The sequence below is a fragment of the Perissodus microlepis genome, chromosome 3, assembly GCF_051167445.1.
Source record: "Perissodus microlepis isolate ML-2025 ecotype Zambia chromosome 3, ASM5116744v1, whole genome shotgun sequence".
NCBI lineage: Eukaryota > Metazoa > Chordata > Actinopteri > Cichliformes > Cichlidae > Perissodus > Perissodus microlepis.
In genome coordinates, this window is record NC_140463.1 from 18,390,540 (window position 1) to 18,406,029 (window position 15,490).

General features: G+C 39.8%; 1 protein-coding gene across 1 annotated transcript; it reads left to right on the top strand.

Annotated features, from left to right (window-relative positions):
• The first annotated feature begins 6,168 nt into the window (after window positions 1-6,168).
• On the top strand, window positions 6,169-14,145 carry LOC146390322 (uncharacterized). Its single transcript, XM_084923401.1, has 2 exons — window positions 6,169-6,504; window positions 11,168-14,145. The coding sequence occupies exons 1-2, from the start codon at window positions 6,294-6,296 to the stop codon at window positions 12,100-12,102; spliced, it is 1,146 nt and encodes a 381-aa protein (XP_084779527.1). The 5' UTR covers window positions 6,169-6,293; the 3' UTR covers window positions 12,103-14,145.
• The last annotated feature ends 1,345 nt before the right edge of the window (window positions 14,146-15,490 follow it).

Consider the following 15,490-nt stretch of genomic DNA (forward strand, 5'->3'; position numbering starts at 1 on the left):
ATTGTGCCAAAGTTCAGAAGTTTTTACTGCACAGTTGTTGACGAAAGAAGAAGAGGAGGACAAAAAGTAGAAATGTGACAAAGAAGCTGACTTTGCTGCTCGGCCTGTTACACTTTGTGATTCAGCATATTAAACACAAAATATCATTAGCAGCAATTAAAGGAACCAATAAATATGTAGATTACGTTTCAATGCAATGAGAATTGTCTGTTTTGCATAACATAATTCAAACCTTTGGTTTTAAGTTTTTTTTTTTTTACAACCATGATGTAGGACACAACAGAAATACTGCTCATAGTTAGAAATAAAAAACTCCAGAGAAAACACACACATACAAAATACATTCACTGATACATTCAGCATACAGCATGTGTTGCATCATTAAGTCTGACAAAATGTAGGAGATCACATACAGCAATAATACTCACTGTTACCTGCATGTAACACAGCAAAAGCTGAATTTAAAACCAAATTATTAGCTGCTAAACATCATGTGTTTCAAATGTCTTGTAGCTGCATCGAATGTTATGCAATCTACATTTCATACATTTTATACAAAAGCTTTCACAAAAAGGATTAAAAACGCTCCCAGATAAAATGGATACTAAATGGTAATACGCATTTCTGTTAAACAAGAGCACTACGTGTATATTATACCATTTAATATTAATTTCTTGTATTTAATTTAATTTAATTTTAAGTTATTATAGAAGGGACAGACATGACTGGGGGATAGGAAAGGGAGAAAGAAAGAAAGAAAGAGAGGGAAAGATAAACAGAGGGGAAGAGGGGTAGTGAGAGAGGACATTTAAAAAAGAAGAAGAAAAAAATCACCTGGATCACCTGTTTAGGGGGAAAAAAAGAGAAAACATAAAAAAGAGCAACACAATAAACACAACATCATTGCAATAACCTAAATAAATGTAAATAATGGTAAATACTAAATATTGAATGTTATTGTGCAGCACGCAAGACCAACAGCGCACAGTGTGCTTCGAGGTAGCAGCCAAGAAAAGTGTAGTTTGTGTCTGTGAACACCTGTGTGGACGGGCGCGCTTGTATTCAAAAGGTTTCTCCATGTAACAATCTGCTAGAGGTTGTGGGGAGCCATAGCCCTGTTCCTCAGGTCATGAAGCAGGCATGGAGGAGATCCAGGCCCCAGACATCCAGAGGCCCCCAGAGTGCAAGAGCCCAAGGAGGACCAACAGAGAGGCAACTGTGCCACCGTCCTGGAAAGAGCTGAGGAGAGCCCCAGACGAGGGGTCACCCAGCAGACACAGTGCAGAAGCCACAGGGGGCTGCAGTGACAGCGAACGGGGCTCTGCCAGGTGCCAGCTATGCCAGAACGGACCTAGCCCCAGGCCCAGAGGCCTGAGGGCCCCCCAGCCCCTAGAAGGGGCCCAACTGAGCCAGGCCCACATCGGGTACATACCTGAGCTCCCAGCCTGGACACCGAGAACCACCAGCGCACCGACGTGTGAGGGCATCAGCCACCGGCAGGGAGTCTGGTGGGGGGAGATAGGCCTCCATACCTTGGAGGGCCTGAGATGTTCCCAGAGAGGTGGAGTCTAAGACCCAAGCTGACATATAGACACAGACACAAACGTGCATTCCTCCACCCCTCATGCACACATATACACATACTCGACACTCGTCCAATGTGGAGACAAACAGACATGGACACTGTACACACACTCACACGATATATATCGACTGAAAATATAAAAACATCTATCGTTCCATTTTACACTATCGTTTGTTTTGTGTCGCAAAACTAACTGTTTACGGCAATATTGTTTTTCATCATTTTGATGGTCACTGTAGTGGCTATATTATTTTCTTACAGTTCTCTCTTTCTCTTATATTTAAAATAACCACACTACAGACAGACAAGCAACTGCTTTTATACCTTATCATTAGCAACATCGCATGATCGCGTGGCTCCGCTTGTTTATTTTCCACATAAACCTTTCACAATAAAGCTGAAGATCCTGTTGAGATTTTTCAAAATAAAATGAATCACGTGAAAGAGTATGCAGTGTTTATGGATGAGAAGCAAAAAAGAGCCGTTAGGTGCTAAAAAAATTAACGTTAGAACAGGCTTTTCCCCGCAGCACGCCATGTAATAAATACTGAAAAAGAAAATGGCGGCCGTTTCAACTTATGTCTAAAAATGTATAGCTTCGTGCATCGGTCACAACACTCGACTCCAGGTACACGACGCCCAGCTGAAAACACTTCACGCAAGTCGAGTTGCCCGAGATTCACAGAATTTACAGAAAATGTTACATTTTTGTGATTTATATCGTTGTCGGGACGATACATGTCTTATATCAGAATATAAGATTTTGGTCACATCGCACAGCCCTAGCAAAGACAAGATGAGAACCAAAGTAATTCCTTAGTCACAAGGAGAGACTCCACCTACTGTTGCGTCTCATAGCTCTCATAATTCAAACAGAAAGAATCGCTCACTTTCCACAAGAAGAACCCACTGGACCATCACACAGGTCACCCAGCTTCCTAAAGAGGAAGGCTGGGGCGGTAGTTATGAGACATAGTCAGCAGGGCTGTGCAGAGGTGTTGAAGGGGTATTCAATGTTACAAAGGGGCTCATAGAACCAGGACGAATAACAACAACAACCCACATTCATCTAAAAATCTAATATGCAATCACATCAGACTATATCACTGTCATCAGGTGGGGACAATGCAAAGCAAACATACCCTATGTGTGACCTGATGGGTACAATGTTGTTGTTGAGGGGTTTCTGCTGCTCCTGCTGCTGATAGTGCTGGAGGGCAGGGCTGTGTTGATCTGAGACTGTAGACATTAAAAAGTCCATAGGAGAGATGGTAGCTGATTAAACAAGTGTTATGAGATAATAATAAAATGCAAAGATTGGCGACAGCGCTTGGAACCATAAGGCAACAAAATTGAGAAGTAAACTAGGCTCTGCCTGTGAATCACTCTTTGCCTCTCTTTCTCCTTCCATCTCCTCATCTCATCTATCACTCTCCACTTGCTGTCCATCTGAGAACAAGGCACAATTTGCTATTGCGTTAAACTATTATCCACACTTAACAACTCTTACACCTAATCCATAATGAAGCAATGATAGAAAATGCTATAGAACCAGCCTTACGAGGCATATCTGGACTGTGTTAAGTGAGTAATAATTAAAAAAAAATCTATACACATAAAACACACATAAAACACACACACACACACACACACACAGTGACATTTTCTACCTTCTCCAGAATACTGTATATACTATGACCACAAGTTTGCATCATAACGCTGATCCAGAATACTTCCTGTATTACGTATTCCTAGCGCTATAATAATAAAGTAATAAGAATATAAAAAAATATATAATAAACATAAAATAATGCATGTTTGACTGTTCACTCTGTGTAGACAGGTTTACTAAATGTTTAAACTGTAGAGATAATTTTGCTGCTGTAAAATCAGCATTTTGTTATATTTGAAATATAAATCTAATATAATACTGTTTCTTTAAATACAATGTGTGTTTTTAATATCATAATGATAATAATCCATAATTATTTGGATATGCATATTAGATAGTTGTTAGTGAAATATAAGCCCTTCAGAAAGGCAGGAAAAGCCCTGTAACTTACTTTAAAATGAAATATGGTGGCAGAGCTACAGACCCATTACAGCCTTACCCAGTCAGCTAGCAGCTATGACCAGCACTGCCTGTGCAGTTAATAAAAGGACAGGTAATGTTTGTCGCGCTGTTACACACACAGCACGCTTATTTGTTTATTAAATCGTCTTTCACAACTTACCAACGTGTACATAATAAGCTAATACTCCTGTGTGCTGTAGACTACAGTGTTCACTGTACACCAGGGCCGTGCAGAGACGTTTAAAGGGGCGGGTGCTCAAAGTTAAAAAGGGGCACATTGAACCAGGCTGAATAACAACAACACACATTCATCAAGAATCTAATATGGGATCGCATCATACTATATGACTGTTGTGAGGTGGCGACAAGGCAAAGCAAACGTAGCCAATGTTTTACCTGATGAGTACAATGTTGCTGTTGAGGGGTTTCTGCTGCTGCTGCAGCTGATAGTACTGGAGGGCAGGGGTGTGTTAATCTGAGACTGTAGACTGTAAAAAGTCCATAGAGATGGTAGCTGATTAAACAAGTGTCATGAGATAATAACAAAATGCAAAGATTGGTGACAGTGCTTGGAACCATAAGGCAACAAAAAACTGTGAGAAATAATTTAGGCTCTGCCTGTGAATCACTCTTTGCTTCTCTTCTTCCTTCCATCCCATCATTTCATATATCACTCTCCACTTGCTGTTATCTGAGAACAAGGCACAACTTGCTATTGCAATAAACTATAATTTAATTATCCACACCTAACAACTCTTGCACTTAATCTATAATAAAATGGTGACAGAAAAAATGTTATAGCCCTGCCTTTAGTAGCCTCACACAGCTCCTACTGTTTCCTCCTCATGTCCTTACCAGGCATGTCTGGACAATGTTATATCATGAGTAATAATTTTTAAAAAATCCATATACATAAAACAAACACATGCACGCACACACAGTGACATTTTAGACCTTCTTCAGAATACTGTATATACTATGGGCATCACGGTGCTGATCCAGAATCCTTCCCTTATTATTTATTACTAGAGCTACAATAATAAAGCAATGAGGAGGGGGAAGTAATAAATATGAAATGATGTATTTATGATGATTCCATTTGTTTCACTATCCACTCTGTGCAGGGGCAAAGCTTATTACATTTTTAAACTGTAGAGATACAATAATTTTACTGCAGTAAAATCCAAATTTTGTCTTATTTAAAATATAAATCTAATATAATCTGCTTCTTAATGTATGTTCTTTAAAATACAGCGTGTGTTTTTTAAAATATTATAATAACGCATAATTATGTGGACATGCATATTAGATCGTTTTTTAGTGAAATATAATCCCCTCAGAAAGGCAGGAAAAGCTCTGTAACTTACTTTAAAACTAAATATGTTCCCTAAAACGGTGACAGAGCTACAGACCCATGACAGCCTTACACAGGTAGCCAGCAGCTATGACCAGCACTACATGTGCAGTTAATAAAAGGACAGGTAATGTTTGTCGCGCTGTTGCACACACAGCACGCTCATTTGTTTCAGTTCGTCAGTTGCCACAAGACAAGTTACCAACGTGTACGTAATAAGCTAATACTCCTGTGTGCTATACACTACAGTGAACGCTGTACACCTACTTACTGGTTTTGTCGCATCAGTCTGTATGGAAGAAATATAGTAAGTCTGTGTCTCTGAGTTAATTTGTGTTTCTCCTACAGCTCCGGACTGCAAAAAATGCGCGTGCTCTTTGTGAGCTCGTTCCCGGCTCGTAACCAGCGCGTTCTGCCGTCATTGGTTAAATGTGATCATGTGACTGATGCAAGCCAGATCCTTTTATTTAGCAAAACTGTGATTAATAGTTAAATATTATTTTTGAGGGGCACAGACAGGACTGCGCACGCCCACACACATAAAAAAACTAAAAAAATAAAACATTTTTTAAAAGTTGCCTCAACAAAAGGGCACTTTGGGCACCCATCAGGAAAGGGGCAGGTGCTCAAGCCCCTCCAGCCCCCCCCCCCACACGTGCCTGCTGTACACCTACTAACTGGTTTTGTTGCATCAGTCTGCCTTTCTCCTACAGCTCCGCGCCGCCCAGGCAAGAAAATGCACATGCTCTTTGCGAGCTCGTTCCCGGCTCGTAGCGCGCTCTGCCGTCAAAGACGAGCATTGGTTAATGGTAGTCATGTGACTGATGCAAACCGGATCATTTTATTTAGCAAAGCTGTTATTAATAGTTAAATATTATTGTTGAGGGGCACAGACAGGACTCACACACATATTAAAAAATAATTAATTAAATAAATAAATAATTGCCTCAAGACAAGGGCTCTTTGGGCACTGATCAGGAAAGGGGCAGGTGCTCAAGCCGCTTCCACCTCCCCTCTGCACGTCCCTGGTTAATTAGAGAATTTGTAGTGTAATACATTACAGTCAATAAAGTTTTGTTTAAAAAAAAAGGTCCGTTTTTCACGTGGTACGGCCGGCTCCCGGGACTTCGACGTCATCACATATGTCATCAACAAACGCCTCAATAGCGCTTCACAAAAATCTGTCTGGACTCGGGTTAATCGGCTCACATTTAGCAGCCTCGACACAGAACTGTCACGTTAGTGTGGATCTGATACCAACGTCTGTATCGCTTCTATTGATGCTTGTATCGATCCGCTCAGCCCCAGTTGAAGCAGCAATGAGTTCAGTTCAGTATCTGAGAGAGTTCATCAAGGAGAGACTAACTGCTGTTTGTGAAGAAATCTTCTCAGAGGTTCAAAAAACCATCGTCCAGTATGAGGAGGAGATCAACCGTCAGCACAGACTGCTGGATATCAGCCGGACACCCGACAGAAACTCACACATCATAGGTATGGACATGTTTTTAACTCTGTGCTGTTCGAGCTCAGATTCTTCGGTATTTGGTTGATTGGTGATAAATCTGAAAGTTTATCAGCTTCTCCAGGATTTCTCTGAGCTGATGTTAGCTGAGAGCAGGAAGCTGTTACTTTGGTGATGAATTCAGAGGAGCAAACGGTGATAGTTGAGGAAGAGCACACACACTCTTAATGAGACAGTGTGAAAACTGTCTGCTGACTAACATTGATGAAGATGAGCGTCCACACCAACTGTTTATTCCATTTATTGTTGATGAGAGCATCAAAGTGAACACACACAGTGACTCTCCAAAGCATCAGAACAAAAGCTGTCCACATTGCAAATACTGCTGTAATTAATGTCTTTACATCTGCAGCAAAAGCAAGAAAACAATCAGTGGATAAAGTTTCTGTTGACTGAAGCAAAGTATGATGTCTAAATGTGTCACATGTTAGTGATGTTAATAGGCTCAGTAATTCTTAGCGGCTGTGCTGCCTCCATCAATAAATGATGCTATGTGAAATAGACCTGCTCATAATCGGTCACATGACAGGCTGACCCAACAGCTCCTGGCCAATCAATCCATTCAGTTCATTTTTTTATTCATATAGTACTTGTCATGGCAGTAGATTTAGTATCTGTGTCATACTTGAAGCACTGTTTAAAAAGTAACTCATGCAAAACTGAATTTCTTTTTTTTTTTACAACAATCTTTATTTAAAAAAATGCAAATACAAAAGATGATGATCAGAATATCTCCATTTACAACTTCTTCATCTTATTTTGACTAAACACGGCAAGTGCAGTGACCCTGTATTGTTCTGTTCATCTGTGATCCTTCTATCCTTTCAGTGTATTTTCTGATAATGCTTAACATGAAGTAACGCTTTCATGACTTTCAGTATGATGGTGCCTGTGTTTGGCTCTGCCGCCACCGGGTGCAGTTTGTCCCACTCTACCTTTGTGTTATTCTTCTCTGCCCTGCTGTTCTCACTTCGTGTCAACGATGTACTGGCTGTCTTGGTGTATGATCCCCTGGCTTTGCTATCCATCTGATCCTCTATGATGCCTCACAATGTACAGGCCAATCTCTAAATTACCATTAATTGCTAAGTTTCTAGAAAGGGTTGTGACTAAGCAACTTATAACAGTTCTGGATAAACAATGCATTTTTGATAGGTTTCCGTTTGGCTTTCGTAGAGTTCATTCCATGGAAACAGCTTATCTTACGGTCTCTAGTAACATTTTGATGAGTAACGATGCAGGAAAATGCTTTGTTTTGTTGATGTTGGACCTCACGTCGGCATTTGACACCGTTTACCACCACATCCTGCTTGAAAGGCTCAACTATTGGGTTGGTGTATCTGGAACTGCCTTGGAGTGGTTCTATCTACATCACCTGTGGTTTTTCTGTGGTGGTCTTTAATTTTAGGTTATCCTCTACCTCCCTTACTTATGGTGTCCCTCAAGATTTGGTTTTGGGTGCTTTATTGTTACATATATCTTCTCCCCCGCCAGCATATAATGGGCTCCTTTGAAGACATTTTCTGTTACTGTTATGGTGATGACATTCAGTTGTTTATGTGTCTAAGCTAAGTTTCCCTGGATCGTCTGCAGGTTGTGCAAAACACTGCAGCTAGGCTTTGACCAGATCCTCTAAGTCACAGGTGTCGAGGGCTGGTTTCCTGCACTTTTTAGATGTGTCCTTGATCCAACACATATGGTACCAGCACATATTTCTGATCTTCTACAGCCCTATGTCCCTAGCAGGTCACTGAGATTACCTGTTCAGGGCCTACAACACACAAGGATGAGAACTAAGGGTGATAGAGCTTTGCCACTGTGGAACTCTCTCCCTCTAAGTTTAACAACTGTGGACTCAGTAGCACTTTGTGACTCTCCAGAAAGGTGCTATATTAATAATTTTCTTTTTTATTTATTTATTTAAAATTAAACTCACAATTTCACTATAATGTTAAACTGTAGTCAAACTCGCCCAATGATTATAACAGAAAATAAAAGACAACAGGATTTGCACTAAACGTGATCTCTGTATAATCCATATGTATGGCTCTAAAAGCACCTTACAGAGAAAAACCCAACAATCATATGATCCCCTATGAGCAAGCACTTTTAGCAAGAGTGGAGAGAGGAGGAGAAACTCCCTTTTAACAGGAAGAAACCTCCTGTAGATCCAGGCTTAGGGAGGGGCAGCCATCTGCTCCGACTGGGTGGGGTGAGGGGAGGAAGACAGGACAAGGACATGCTGTGGAAGAGAGCCAGAAATGAATATGAATTAAATTCAGTGAGTTGTATAAAAACATAATGAGTAAAACAGGTTAGTAAAGAGGAAACATAGCCTTGACCTATTGCAGCATAACTAAGGATAAAAATCTGAATATCATTATTGTCATTGTAACATGTACAATGAAATTAAGAGCACTCTCTGCGGTGTCAGAAACAAAAAGTTATATAAAATTTAAATATAATTACAAAAATAATATAAAAATGAGGTAGAACATGGTAATTCAATATAATAAATAAGTAAAACCTTATTCAACATAAACTCTGTTACACAGGATATCATCCGTTGCACTGTACTTGTCGGATTGTGAAGAATGTATAATGTAAATCCAATATTTCTATCATGGAACCCTGTGGAAGTCTATTATTAACCTTAATGTATAAAGAGGACTCTCAATTTACATGAACAACTTGGAGTCTATTAAACCAAACCACCACAGTGCAGTACCTTTAATACTTGCAACATGCTCTAATTCAGGGGTGTCAAACTCAAATACACAGTGGGCCAAAATTCAAAACTGGAACAAGGTCGCGGGCTAACGTTAATATTTATTGAAAAAGAAATCTTCCTCCAGATATAAGAATGAATCTCTTCTTATGGACTCAAACAAGTTTTGCTGAAAAACTGAATATGGAGCAAGCAAAGCTTAATACTAAACAATATATATATTAGCTGTATAATACCAGTAGGCCAGCTCTAATAATAATTTGGTATGGCTTCGCGGGCCAAATGTAATTAGGCTGCGGGCCAAAGTTTGACACCTATGCTCTAATTGATCAAACACTGCAGTAAAGTCTAGCAGGACAAGCACAGAGATGAGTCCACTGTCAGAGGCCATAAGAAGATCATTTGTAACCTTCACTGAAGCTGTTTCTGTACAGCGATGAGCTCTGAAACCTGACAGAAACTCTTCAAATAAGCCATTCCTTTGCAGATGATCAGTAAGCTGTTACAACTACTCTTTCAAGATTTTTTTAGATTAAAAGTGGGTTGGAGATCAGCCTATAATCAGTTAAGACAGCTAGGTGAAGTATATGGGTTTTTAAGTAACAGCTTAACTACTGCTAATTTGAAGCCCCGTGGTACATAACCGACTAGTAGTTATAGGCTGATCATATTTAAGATTGAAACACAAATTAATGTTAGGACTTCTTTAAGCAGTCTTGTAGAATTGGGTTCTAAGAGACATGTTGATGGTTTGGAGGAAGTGATTTCTTAAGTGTACTGAGAAAGATCAATTGGAGAAAAAGACCCTGCCTCTTGCCCTATAGTAGCTGGGATAGGCTGCAAATTCCCACAGCCCCAATAAGTGGAAGAGAATGGATGAATTGGAGGTAATTTTTGTTGTGTTGTTTACATTTTTAGGACACAAACATAATGACATAGTCAAATAAATCTGGGTATCATCAGCATAGCTGTGATAAGACAACTTATCAACTAACTCCTGAAAGATTTCACAAAAAGGAACCATATGCAGATTCAATAAGAGGGCCCTGTGATTTGACCCTTGTGAGACTCCACACAGCATCATGGTGTTGTGTAATTAGTTAGCATCACTGTAGACAAAATGATCCATACCTTCAAGGTAAACAAACTAAGGATTTTTCCTGTGAGACCAAATTAATTTTCTAACTATCACGATCTATACTAGGGCCGCAACGATTCACTGAGTAACTGGACTAATCCTCAACACAAAATTCTTTGATTTTTGTGCACTTTGCAGCACACTGATATGTTGAATGATTTAAATGTGAGTGTTTCACACACATTTTCAACTAGAAACAGACCTGCAATAGAAACATATGTAGGAGCAGTGTGTTACAGCATAATCACTATACATACACTTCTAGCCCAAGGGAGCGAAACAGACTATGTGTGAGGCAAAAATGTCAGATTACTCAGTAAAAAGATCACCCATCTTTTATTGGATGGACAGGTGTGACTGTGTGTCACTAAGTCACATTTAAATAGTTGTCTGACCTGACTCCACCAATCAAAAACAGCTTATTTGTGATTGGTTCATTTGTTTACTTCTTTACACAGAAATGCAGAGAAACTCTTGCTTACTTACCCGAGATTAAGACCTTTCCACATTAAAACTATAACACTCAGTGACAAAGTTTTCACATTGTAAACAGAAAGAGATCATTCTACTAATAAGAGTGCCAGAACTAAACGATAACTTGCATCAGTGCTCAAATAATTTGTCAAATTTTGTACACTTTAAATTTCACTTGTATATGTGAGACACATTCTCACTGTGGAGAGACCTGTTAATGTTTCAGATCAGAACATATTTTCTCAAATGTTTGTTTTTCTGTCACCCCCACCCCCTACATTTGTCTTTTCAGACCTCCAACCGCAACATGTCATTGAGAAGGAGGAGGTTCTTTCAGACCAACAGGTCTGTATCCAAGAAAGGAACTCCAGTCTGACTGAGGAGGACCCAGAGCCTCCACAGATTAAAAAGGAACAGGAGGAACTCTGCAGCAGTCGGGAGGGAGAGCAGCTTGGACTGAAGCAGGAGACTGATGCCTTCATGGTGACAGCCACTTATGAGGAAAGTGCACACACTGAATCGGAAGCAAACGGTGAGCATCTCCTTTCTCATAGCTTTCCTGAAGCAGAGAGCCGAGATCAGAAAGCAAGCCAGCATGTGGACTCAGGATCAACTAGAAATGCAGAGCTGAAGAAGAGGAGACATCACAGCAACGGAAGTCACAGTCAGAGAGTAGACAACCCTGCTGTTTCAGAGAGTCAAAGTAAAACTGACACAAAGAAAAAGTCGCTGAAATGTGACGTCTGTGGAAAACATTTTCAGTTTAAATGCCACCTGAATGCACATCTCAGAATTCACACAGGTGAGAAACCGTATTCTTGTAGCACCTGTGGGAAACAATTCCGTCAGATATCAGCTTTGAAAAATCATGGTAACTGTTACACAGGTGAGAAACCATATCCTTGTAGCACTTGTGGTAAAAGATTTTCCTATAAATCACATTTTGAGTCTCATGTAAGGATTCACACAGGTGAGAAGCCCCATATCTGTACCGTCTGTGGGAAAAGATTCAGTCGGCGTGCACATTTGTATTATCACTTAAAAATTCATACAGGTGAGAAGCCGCATCTTTGCAGCACCTGTGGGAAAGGATTCAGAGAGAACTATGAGTTGCAACGTCATGTAAGAAGTCACACTGGTGAGAAACCATATTCCTGTAGCATCTGTGGGAAAAGATTCAGTCATCTCGGACACGCAAAGAGACACATGAAAATCCATACTGATTAAAGTTTCATGCTTAGAAAATGTTGGACAGCTGTGAGTGGTCCTGCCATTTTTGTTTTTGTAAATTGGCCTCGTGGTCAGCACTGACATATGGAGGCACTGCTCTTCATTTACCTGTTCCCATGGTGAATTGTGATATTGGAGCTCCATTAATGATGGCTTCCTTTCTCTACTCTGATCAGCTGTTTTGGAACCAAACACTCAAAAGCCTGTTTTGAAATTAGTAGCTACTCGGATCGACTTGCCACAACTTGACTGGTTTTCCACTACAATCCGGTACTATCTAATGTGAGTGGTTGTTGTCATAGCACTCGTCCCGCAGTGTAATTAATACGCGACATGAAACCTACAAAAACAGTTGATTTCGAAGCAGGGATTTACCTGCTTCTCCGTCTTTTTTTTTTTTTTTGGGGGGGGGTAACAACTGGGTTTTAAAAATGGCGGTTTTAATTTTCATGAAGGAGACTTCTGCAATAGTTAAGTTTATCACCTCATTATTAAAATGTACCAGGAAAACCATGATCATACATTTCATGATGGTTAAGGTTCAGTATCCTCTTGTTCTGTTTGATCATTGTTTAGGTTTAGTTTTAGTGTTTGCTTTGTGTTCCTAATGTTTAAATAAAGTTTTGTTTAAATTTCTTTTGAGATTTTATTTCTGAGGTGTCATTTTTAATGTTTGAAAGACGCATAAAAAAAGTATTCTGCCTTATTATGCACAAGATTTTCTTTGTTTCTGATGTTTTATACTAATTTAGAAATTCATGTAAACATAAACTGTAAAGAGCTGTGCTCCAGCAAAATTCTACATCTGTTAACAAAACTGTTTTTTTTTGGGGTTTTTTTTGTTGTTGTCGTTGTTGTAAAAACCAAACGTGACTTCAGCTGTTTCAGCTAAATCCTCCTCTGCTGAGAAACCTCTGAACTGCGAAGATGCTTTCTTCAGCTTCACAAGGTTTGAATCAGGGAAATGTTGCCTCAGTCAGTAATGTTATAATTCTGATCATTTATCAGCAGAGATGGGCAGTAACGTGTTAAACGCGTTACTGTAATCCGATTACTTTTTCAAGTAAAGTAAGGGATTACTATTGCAAAAACGGTAATTAGATTACCGTTACTTTCTCGTAAGCACGCTGCGTTACTGCGTTACTAAAACCGTGATTTTTTTTTTTTTTTTTGCAAGAATGTCTCATGACAGTGACGTATGCGAGTGCGACGGTCGTGACAACAGCTAAGAGAGATAAGATAAGATAAAACTTTATTAATCCCTCTGGTGGGTTCCTCTGGGAAATTCGGTTTCCAAAAGCACAGCACCGACAGAAGTTACAGAATATTATATATATACACACACACACACACACACACACACACACACACACACACACACACACATAAATACAGAGACATATATAAATAAAATATACGAAGGGGATAAATAGAATAAATAGGAATAAAAATACAAGTGAATTGCACATTTCAAGTATTGAGTATTGTAGTAGCTGTGTGCAGATCAACAATGGATAATATATCGAGTGCGGGAGAGAGTATGAGAGTGCAGCGTTTAAAGCGTGGAAGTACTGACCTTATTTTGAGTTTGATTCCATAAAAAGTGACAAAAACATTAGTGTCTGCTGTTCACTGCGTGGGAAGAAAACTTCTTTTTACAGCGAAAAAACCCCCTAAACTTCCAAGCAAGCACCGAGTGCGCTACGATGTAATGGGAAACTCACAGAGCAACTCGCGGATTCTTTAACTGACCGCTGCGGCACACCTGTACCAGGGTAAACCTCCTACCCCACTCCTGCTATACAGGTGAAAATAGAGCAAAAGGACCGCTGAGTCTTTGACTTTATTTATTTTCTGCTGTGTTTTACTTGCATCTATTTGAAAGACTGAGTGTAAACACAAAAAAATATTGTTATTTTATGTGCTGGAATGTGCAGAAAATAGGTTTAAATTTTAAACAAATTTCTTCCAGTCAGAGAATGTTGCATATAATTACATTTTTTTAAAAGATCAAAACTAATAAAACAAGTTTTAAAAAGAGACGTTTCCATTTGATTACATTTTGAATGATGGATTATGCAGAAAAAGTAGAGCTGGGCTGAAAGATCGATCGCTTTATCACCTATTCAGGTTGTAAATCGTGTTTTTAAAAAGTAACTAAGTAATTAATTACTTTTGAAAATAAGTAATCAGTAAAGTAACGGGATTACTTTTTCAGGGAAGTAATCAGTAATTAGTTACTGTGATTTTTAAAATGGTGGAAGCCAAACAGTAAAAGTAAGAGGGAATTCATGATGATATTTATGTGAAGCTTACTTTGGATCTTCTTTTGCTGCTGGTTCAGCCAATTTTGATTGGAGAGTGATGAAACTTGAAGCTTCAGAATCTAGTGCAAAAAAACACAAACACGAAGCCAACACATCAGAATCTGTAAGGTTTCGGCTTTCAGCCCCAACGGCTGGGTGTGAAAGCCAACACCTCACTGATTCTGACACGTTGGGTCCGCGCTCTGTGTTTACGTCTTCTTGCGGAAACCATGTTTCGTGGTTGTTGTAGTCAGGTTTAAACTGAGATTCTGACATTTCTGGCAAAGTACATGTATATTTAAAATTTGATTCACGATTTTAATGAATCAATATTTCATTATTAAAGCTAAAATTGATTTGAATCAATAAATCGATTATTGAAACCCACCCATAGTCAGTACTAAGATCTTGGAAACAATCATAGCGATGGAGACACACCCGTGGGATTCATAGATTTTGATATCGCTCTATCTTTGTCTCACTTTGATATAGTATAGTGAGGTTTTAACAACCAGTTATGGGACCTAACCCACACTAGTGTGGACTTTTAGTTGAAGCACCTGCATCAATTTAACCTTCTCATACTCTGTTACAAGATCAGAAATATTTATTAGGGATAGGGTGCTGTTGGCTTCCATATGATGTACCAGTGAACTAGTCATCGCTTTGGGCACTGTAACATCCCTGGTCTACAGGTAACTTAGACTTAAAATGCACTTTGAACCCACACTTATCCCATGCTCAAGAAATATTCAGGAGAGCGGAAAAATTCATGATATTAGACATATCATGAATTTTTGTGGTGGGGTCAGGTGGGCTGCTCCGGGCTCTGTGGGGCCGGGCGGTGCTGCTGAACTGGGCCCCATTCCAGATGGGCCTGGGCCCCCTTGCCCTGGTGGGTTGCAGAGTATTGGAGTGCCTACTGGGGTCAGCGGGGGAGCTGGCCCAAGGGAGGGGGCCACTTGCCCCTCTCTTCCTTCCCTCGCCATCTCCTGCTGCCTCCCTCGTCCTGCTCCACCACAATCACCCACACATGCAGGGCCTTGGGGTAAAGGTGTGTCACCAGGGTGCAGGGGAGG